The following is a 9,089-nucleotide window of genomic DNA, read 5'->3' as shown; positions in this document are numbered from 1 at the left end:
GACAGGAATCCTCACCTCCTACTGACAGGATATGATCCTACTCTGTTCACAACTGGGCAAGAATGTGAGAGCATAACTGTCCATTAGCAGTACACAAATCATGGCAAGGGTTGTTTTCTTATATTTTGAAAATGGTAGAATAATGCCTTTACACTTGCAAATAAACGCTTAGCTAGATTTTTTTCCTGGTCCATGGTGAATTTCTTTGAATTCTTAACTCTGCCAGCTCCTTTTCCAACTCAGTTTATCATCTCATTATCATGTGTTTCATCTCCTGTTTTGTAGAGTTCATGTTTTCTTTAAAAATTTTGAGAGCACAAAGCAGATTTTAAACTTTTTTTTTCTAAAGTAAATATCTTTCGAAATTACACTATTCGTTTACTTTGGTGTCCACTGGTTTTCTTCTCTGAAGCCTTTCACAGACTCCCGGCTGTCAGCAACCTCTTTGTTGTTATTTTCCGTGTCTGTTACTCATCTGTCCCAGTATATGTGTGGGACCTAACTAGATACAGTAATTAGGTCAACAGGATTTTTAAAAAGTCAAGAAGGGTCTTTGACTATTAGATAAATCCATAAAATATTTATTTTATTTTTTATCGGATTTGTTGGGGTGACACTGGTTAACAAAATTATACAGGTTTCAGTTACACAATTGCACAACACATCATCTGTACACTGTAGTGGGTTCCCCACCCCAAGTCAAGTCTTCATCCATCACCATTTACCTCCCCGTTACCCTCTTCGCCCCCCTCCCCCTGGCAATCACCACAGTGTTATCCATGTCCATGAGTTCTTTCTTAAAAAAAATAAATAAATAAAGGGAAGACAACTAGTTTGTATTTCAAGATAGATACAGAGTTGTTCCAGAGGTGAGGTCTGATCTAGGAGCTATTATAGATGCCCATATTTGTTGTGGCCATTATGTCTGCTTTAAAGATGTGACTGAGGATTTTTTGTTGTTGTTGTTACCATCATATTCTGTTGGTTCAGCTCACCTACATTTATTTGATCTCATCTATTTTCTGTTAGTTTTATTAGCCTAACTCAGTGGTCAGCAAACTCATTAGTCAACAGAGCCAAATATCAACAGTACAACGATTGAAATTTCTTTTGAGAGCCAAATTTTTTAAACTTAAACTATATAGGTAGGTACATTGTTATTAACTTAATTAGGGTACTCCTAAGCTGGCCTTTGCTAAAAACATCCTCAATCTGATTGAGGTACGTTCGCTGAGGTCAACCCCTTCCAACTCTCCCATCCACACTCGTCTGTATACTTGTTTCAGACAGACGAGTATGGATGGGAGAGTTGGAAGGGGTCGACCTCAGTGAACGCACCTCAAAACAATTTACCTCCCCCGCGCTGTGTATCCGGTGGCCCGCCTGTGCCTGGTCTCCCGTCGTCCGACCGACCAATAGCCCCCCCCCCCTTCTTCTAACTCCACTTCTTCAAAATAGACTCGCCCAGGCCCAAAACCGACTTCTGCGCATGGGCCACGAAGTTTCAATCACACTGTACTTGCACGCCCGCACGTGGTATTTTGTGGAAGAGCCACACTCAAGGGGCCAAAGAGCCGCATGTGGCTCGCGAGCCGCGGTTTGCCGACCACCTCAATTCTGGAGGTGACTCATTCTGTATTCCATCTAGAGATCTGGCCAGTGTAGAGATAACTGTAGCAAATGAAAAAGATAGAAAAATGCAACTGGAAAACTTGGATGAATTAGAAAAACTGGTTCATAGGTCAACACTCAGCCACTGAGTGACACCCGCCGGGCTGAACTTCATCGCTCTTTATGGGAAAATCCGATCCCCAGGTCTCATCGACCTCTAGGAATATATGTTTAATTCTGAGTTGGATGCTTCACCTGTGTGGCAAGTGACAAAGTCATGGTGAAAGCAGGTAGGCCTTTTTATAATGCCCCCAAAGCTAGGCATGGGGCTTACAGAGCCAGGCCTGAAACTTTCTAACTGCACTTTGAGTAGCTCTGTCCCTCCTGGCCACAGATCTCCCCTGAAGGAGGTGTTGTAACTGCTATCAGTAGCCCCTGTCCTCTGGAGGGGGAGGCACTTGTATGTCTTGCTGTCCAACACTTTTTATTGGTGGGTCCATGTGCCCTAAAGAGTTATTACAACAAGGGAAGGACAAGGAGTAGGACTTAAAGCTGGAGCTAATGGAGCCCGGTGGATTATAATCCGGAGTCAGTCAGAATTACTTGCCTCAGAGGGAGCTATGGAGAGACCCAGCTGTGAAAAGAGAGCAGGGCCTCCATGGACACAGAGCTGCCTGGGAATGGAAGCTGGCAGCTTAAGATGGGGCACGAAGGGACATTTTTCAGAGGATGAAAGTCATTGCCAGTCTGTCCTCAGACATCTCTCAAGGTCAAAGAGTCTCAGGTTCCTACTAAACATGTGGTGTTAAGATTCTGTCTTGAGTCTCCTCTGGGAAAACTGATCTCCGGCGTGTCTATTCCACACGGAAAACTCTCACCGGGTAATTGCAGGCAGATGGGAGGGTCAGATGGAAAGCATCCACTGCCCCTCTGCCCGGTCTCCCTGCTGTGGGAGGGACTTCCCAGGAAGTGACACCACTCAGCAGGCTCCAGGCTTGGCAGCCAAATGCTATCTCTAGTTCACAGACAGAAAACTGAGGTGCAGAGAGGTTAAGGGATGATAATAACGCAGCTCCTACAGGGCAGAAATAGGAAAAAAAGAATCCTGGTCCCTTGATGCCTGTGTCTGTTTCTTCCAAAAGAGGGGAAATGTCAACTTCCCTGGTGGCAGGGTGGGTAGAGAGGGAAGCAGGATGCTGCTTCATCCCAGGAAATGCGCTCACCCACACACGTGTCGCCCAGCAGAGAGGAGATCAGCCACTGTCACCTCTACAGCTGCTTCGACACAGCACCAGCAGCTTCCACTCGGAGCAGTGCTTTCTCTTTTGGATTAGGTCCTAGTTGAGAGAGACACGTTCTCCTTCCTCCTGGTAAGAATCAAGCTGTTCTCAGGCTCTGACTTGATGTTTTCCTAACATTGGCCTTCAAGAGCAGAATAGTAGGGGCAATAGTGTAGCCACTGGGGATCAATGATGCCTGGGAGTTGGCTACTTCTCTCACCAGACAGAAGAAGGTGTGGAATAGTGTTGGTTGCAAGGGGAAGATTCAAGCAGTAGCCAGAAGGTCACGTCTGTGAGATAAACATCCCTGTTCTGTGCGTTGCCTGAGACATTCTTTCATTGAAAGTTGATCACTTTGGATGAACCGGGAAAGTATAGTTTTTTATATTAGAATGAACTTAATCTTTAGACCCCCCTGCTTTGCAAAGGGCACCAAGAAACGGGCATATGGCCCTGGGGGAGGAACAGTTTCGGGGGAGGCTTCACTCTGGAATGAATATCTCAAAGGAAACCAGTGGCGACCAGAGGGCAGCACAAGGGACTTAGGACGGTGCTGGTTGTGGGGAAGACAGAAGGAAGGCAGCTTTTCTAGGTACCTTTATGGGGTCCCCTGCTGGTGTCCTGTCTAGATCCCCGCCATGTCAACTTAGTTTCTACCCGCCTACCTTAGCCTCCTACTGCATGAAGCATCACCTTGGTTTAGATGAACCATCTTGGTGACCACTGACTTGCTCCCTCTGCCCTGAGCATGGATTGGCTCTGGTACAATGGCTCCCTGTGTGAAATATGTACATGTACCTGAGGCTTTTCCCTGACTGGACTCGGTGCTTGAGGGTTATTGTTTGTGGGGATGAAGGACAGGAGACCTTAGAGAACCCTCTTGTTCCCTTCCATCTCCACATCCCTTCCAGGATGAAACCTGGCCTGGGACTGAATTCTGGGGCCCTGGCTGTTTGGACTCACACTTTGTAAGAGACTCTCCCTAGTGCCACTTTGATGGGCCAATTGGTGCTGGGGAGCGGACCCTCCTTAAGGCAGGTCTGTGGGCAGGCATCCTCTGGCTCCAAGCTGGACTGGGCACTGAGGTTGGAAGAGGAAAGGAAAGAAAGGGGCCTTCTTTGCTTCCGGGAAGAAAGCTACCATCAGGCCTGAAAGCCTTTGTGGTTCACAGGGGTATTGCTTGCTTTCTCTGATGGTACTCAGAGCAGAATTCCCAACAAGATGAGGGATATCATTGTGTCAGAATCCAGGGGCTACAGTGACTCAAAAGAAAGGACACTGAGAACTCTGGGCATCTCTTGGACTGATGATTTCTTTTCTTTCCTTTTTTAAAATGTTTTTTATTGATTACATAGAGGACAGGAGAGGGAGAGAGATAGAAACATCAATGAGGAGAGAGAATCATTGATTGGCCTCCTCCTGCACACTCCATACTGGGGATCGAGCCCGCAACCAGGGCTTGTGCCCTGACCGGGAATTGAACTGTGACCTCATGGTTCATTGGTTGATGCTCAACCACTGACCCCCCCGAGGGCTGGGATCTTAGACTGATGATTTCATTTGAACACTCAAAAATGGTGCAAAGGGGTTCAGAAGCCACAGAAACAAATTGAAACCATAAAAAAAAATGACCAATAGCACAGGAAAGCGGGGCTCACTCGTGTACTAGTGTGCTGACCTTGCAGATTGGTGCCCCAAGCGTACACATGATTTGTCTGATCCTCATGGGCATATTTAAAACTTAGTGGGCAACATTAAAAATACTGGAAATTTCACTTAAATGTTTGCGTTTCTGGCTTCTCTTGAAAAATCAGACAGCCTGGTAGCCACAGCCTGGGAGCAGGAGCTGCACTCTGCTCTCCAGTGTTCACAGTCCCAGCGTTTCCAGGGCATGCGAACAGGCCCACCTCACCAACTGCAGCCTCTAGAGCAGCGGTTCTCAACCTGTGGGTCGCGACCCCTTTGGGGGTGGAACGACCCTTTCACAGGGGTCGCCTAAGACCATCGGAAAACACATATATAATTACATATTGTTTTTGTGATTAATCACTATGCTTGAATTATGTTCAATTTGTAACAATGAAAATACATCCTGCAGATCAGATATTTACATGACGATTCATAACAGTAGCAACATTAGAGTTATGAAGTAGCAACGAAAGTAATTTTATGGTTGGGGGTCACCACAACATGAGGAACTGTATTAAAGGGTCGCGGCGTTAGGAAGGCTGAGAACCACTGCTCTAGAGGTTGCCTTTGGAACTCCTGGTACAGGGCCACATGGTCTTTGCTGGGGAAGGGCTGGGTGACAAAGTCCACTGAGTGAGCTTGAGGGAAGGCTAGTACAAAGGTAGGAGGCAGTCGTAAGTCTGACCAGAAGGATTTCTATGGAGAAATGGGGACCGACGCAGAGTCCCACAGCCGCTGGGGTAGAGGGCAGGGCAGCCAGAGGAGACCGATGGCTTTGTCTTGTAGCCCTTACATACGCGAAAGACAGTTCACTGATTGTGCAGCCTGCACTGTGCGACCAGGCATGGGTGCGAGGGGAGGGGCAGAAGACTCAGCTCCTGTGGGCATTTTTCCTTTCGCCTGGCCCCCTAGGCCAGCTCGCGTGTTCTCTTTCTTCCTTTGGCACCACCTCATACGGTCAGATCATCGGACCTGGCCCGGCTGCTGGCTTTGCTCAACCGGCTCAGGGGCCTGGTGTCATCCCCAGGCAGCTCTGCACCCGGGGAAGGTGCCTTCTCGGCCGGCAGCCTTTGCTTCGCCACCTTCTCAGCCGGTAGCTCTCCTTCCTCCCCCTCCTTCCCCACCCGGGAGGCCTCGTCCTCCCCCTCCACCGCCGGGGTCTCCCGCCCGTCGGTGCTCACTCTCTCCGCTTCCTGCCTCTCCGCCACCGCTACCCGCTCGGGGTCCGCTCCTTCCTCCCCGGGTTGCTCGCCCCGCTCACACCCCGGGGCTCCCACCTGCGCGCAGGACCGCAGCGCCTCCGGGTCAGCCCCGGGCAGGCCCCCCGGGGGCCCCGCGCCCCTCCTCTCCTCCAGCCGCCGGAAGGGCTGGGCGGACCGCGGGCTGGCCTCCCCCAGGCCGGCCTCGGCCAGCGGGAAGTAGTGCGACACGATCTTCTCTTCCTCGAGGAGCTGGTAGCCCTGGGCTTTCTGCACGGAGGCCACGGCGATGGAGCGCAGGGGCGTCTCGGGCCCCTCCCCCGGCGGCGGCGGCTCCACGCGCCCCCGGAAGGCGGAGCGCACCCGCTTCAGGCCCAGGTGGCTCATCTCCAGGAGGTTGAGCAGGAGGGACACGGCGGCCACGCACAGCATGAACAGGATGAAGATGGTCTTCTCCGTGGGCCGCGACACGAAGCAGTCCACCACGTTGGGGCAGGGCCAGCGGCTGCAGCGGTAGAGGGGCGGGATGCGGAACCCGTACAGCAGGTAGTGGCCCGCCACGAAGCCCGCCTCGAACAGGCTCTTGCAGGCGATGTGGCCCACGTAGGTGCGCAGCAGGGCGCCCTCCAGCCGGAACCGCCGGGCGCCCTGCGGGCCGCCGCCCGGCTCCCTCCCGCCCGCCGGGCCGGGTCCCCGCGCCCCGCGCGCCGCGCGCTTCTCCTCCGCGCGCGCCCGGTGCACCGCGTGGCCCACGTACACGAGCGACGGCGCGGACACGAAGATGATCTGCAGCACCCACAGGCGGATGTGCGAGATGGGGAAGGCCGCGTCGTAGCAGACGTTCTCGCAGCCCGGCTGCTGCGTGTTGCACACGAAGTCGGCCTGCTCGTCGCCCCACACCAGCTCGGCGGCCGTGCCCAGGATGAGGATGCGGAAGATGAAGAGCACCGTGAGCCACACGCGGCCCACGGCCGTGGAGTGCTCGCTCACCTCCTCCAGGATGTTCCCCAGGAAGCTCCAGTCGCCCATCGCTGGCCGCCTGCAGGGGAGGAGGCAGAGTGAGCGGCGGCCGTGCCCCCAGCGGGTCCTCCGCACAGAGCAGGGCCAGGGGACCAAGGGGCCTCAGAGAATCTGCTTCTAGCAGCTCCAGTATCTGTAAATTTGATTTAATGTAATACCGGTTCTCACTGACTTCACAAGCCACCTAAAGGGTCAATGTGCTGGGCCTGCGGGGCTCCGTGGTTGAGCGTCATGTGGAATGAACCAGGAGGTCACGGGTTCGATTCCCGGGTCTGGGCACCTGCCCCGGTTGCAGGCTTGATCCTCAGTAGGCCGCGTGCAGGAGGCAGCCGGTCAATGATTCTCTCTCATCATTGCTGTTTCTATCTCTCTCTCCCTTCCTCTCTGAAATCAATAAAACAATATTTAAAAAAGGATAAATGTGGGTATAATTCCCTGAACTTCACCTAAAATACAGATGCATTGTGGACCACAGATAGCAATCCGTGGTTACGTGGAATTAAATCCAGGTCACAGGCAGGAAGAAGGGCCATGAGGCAGAATGCTAAGTCCATGTGCCATGGGCGGCTGGGCCCACGCAGAACTATGGAGGTAGGACATGGTCGGCAGCCTCTTACTTTTGACATGTCGCGCTATATAATGATGGTCTGTTAGAAGGAAACTGGCATTGACTGAGTACTTTGCAATAGGCCTTTGACATGATATTATTTCATGTCTGTGAGGGTGCGGCCCCGCCTGTGTACTCACAGCTGTACACGCAGCGCTTGCCACAGAGCCCAGCAGAGATCAGAGCCCCAGAAGCGACTGCCAACAGACTGCAGTCCCGCACAGGAGGGAACGGAGGCGCAGGGAGGTCACACAGAAGTCTAGGATACACTGAACAGCGGCAGTTCTGGCTGCCGGATTCCAAGGTGGTCTTTTCCCTGACACCCCGGAAACGCCTGCCTGGGGTCAGAGCGACCGGTTCTCTGACCCCATATCCTTAATTTATGTTTCCTCCCTCCAGGTTGAAACCTGGAGGCCCTTCTCGACAGCATTACAAACCGAGAACAGTATCGTACAATTGTTATTACTGCTCGGTTAGAGCCGCGGAAGGGGGAGTGCTGTGTAAGGAGTCATGTCTACAGTACAGAAGGCCCGTGAGGACTGTTAGTGTCCTGCAGGATGAAGGGCGCCAGGGTCTGGAACGCGGTGGTTTAACAGCTAAAACTGCCCTGTGACAACAAAAAGCCCACCATTAACACGATAGTCTACGATGCCCTAGCGACAGTAACAGCAGCAACTCATGCACACGGGGTGGAGGGACAGCGGTGGTGTGCACTGGGTCATCCACCCTGGGCGCCTGGCGTGCAAGCTGTGGCCTCTGCAAGACGATGACGAAACTCCCACTGCATCTCGGACAGACAGACGCTCCTCCCGCCTCTGGAGCTGGGGCATTTACTCATGGCTGCCCTTACCCCGGGGCAGGAGCCTCTCTGAGACCTGCTGCTCTGGGCTTCTTGCAGCCTGTCCGTCCCACAGGATCCGAAGTCGCCTGGGGCCAAAGGAATATGCCCACGACTTTTAAGGACAGTGACATTGGTTCGACGCTTGCGTGAGTGGTGAAAGTGGGATCTTAAGCGAGGTGTGATTTTCAGCTTGAGGAGGAGAGAAACCTCCTAAAGCCTCCTTCCGACCTGTGCTTCGGGGCTGGCCACCCAGCCCTTGGTTGCCAACACTGACTGCAGGCGTGAGCGACGCCCGACTTAGGCTCTCAGGGTACACACATCAGCTACCTGCTGCTTGTTGGGGAGCAGAGGGCTTTGCTCTTCTTGGAGCCCCAGACACCCCCAATTCGGCGAGGCCTCCAGCAGCAGCGTCTCTCCTCCCGGAGGGTGAGAGCAGCTGTGGCTCCCGGGCATGACTGGCGCGGGGAAGAGCTCCTGGGAGGAACGGGGAAGTGAGAGCGAGAGAGGGCCCTCTACTCCGCACCAGCAGCTCAGAATCTCAGGTGCACGGATCTAGTTCTGCTTCTGCTGCGAACGCTCCTCAGAGCTAAACCCAGTGCTTGGCCTGTGAAGAGTGGCAGCTATTCACATCCTCCTCCAAAAAGACCCCACAAAAAACAAAACAAAACAAAACAAATGGGAAACATCGCAATCAGGTAAGCAGCCCAAGTGTAAATCCTATTGGTGGTAGAGCAAAAATAAATGCATAAATTAATTAAACAAGTAAAACCAGAATTTCTTACCAAATAATGAATCCGAACATTCATGTTAAAACTACAACTGCAGTTTGCTCCTATAAGAGC

At 52.5% G+C, this 9,089-nt stretch overlaps 1 protein-coding gene across 1 annotated transcript; it reads right to left on the bottom strand.

Moving 5' to 3' along the window:
• Positions 1 to 4,947: 4,947 nt before the first annotated feature.
• Positions 4,948 to 6,808, bottom strand: GJA8 (gap junction protein alpha 8). Its single transcript, XM_059673270.1, has one exon. The coding sequence runs from the start codon at positions 6,806 to 6,808 to the stop codon at positions 5,531 to 5,533; it is 1,278 nt and encodes a 425-aa protein (XP_059529253.1). The 3' UTR covers positions 4,948 to 5,530.
• Between the last annotated feature and the right edge of the window lie 2,281 nt (positions 6,809 to 9,089).

This window comes from Myotis daubentonii, chromosome 18 (genome assembly GCF_963259705.1).
Source record: "Myotis daubentonii chromosome 18, mMyoDau2.1, whole genome shotgun sequence".
In the NCBI taxonomy this organism is placed as follows: domain Eukaryota; kingdom Metazoa; phylum Chordata; class Mammalia; order Chiroptera; family Vespertilionidae; genus Myotis; species Myotis daubentonii.
Note: the sequence above shows the minus strand (reverse complement) of the source record. Positions and strands in the feature narration are given on the sequence as shown.

Coding starts and splice junctions, on each gene's coding strand:
- GJA8 (XM_059673270.1), bottom strand. CDS start 6,808: ATGGGCGACTGGAGCTTCCTGGGGAACATCCTGGAGGAGGTGAGCGAG.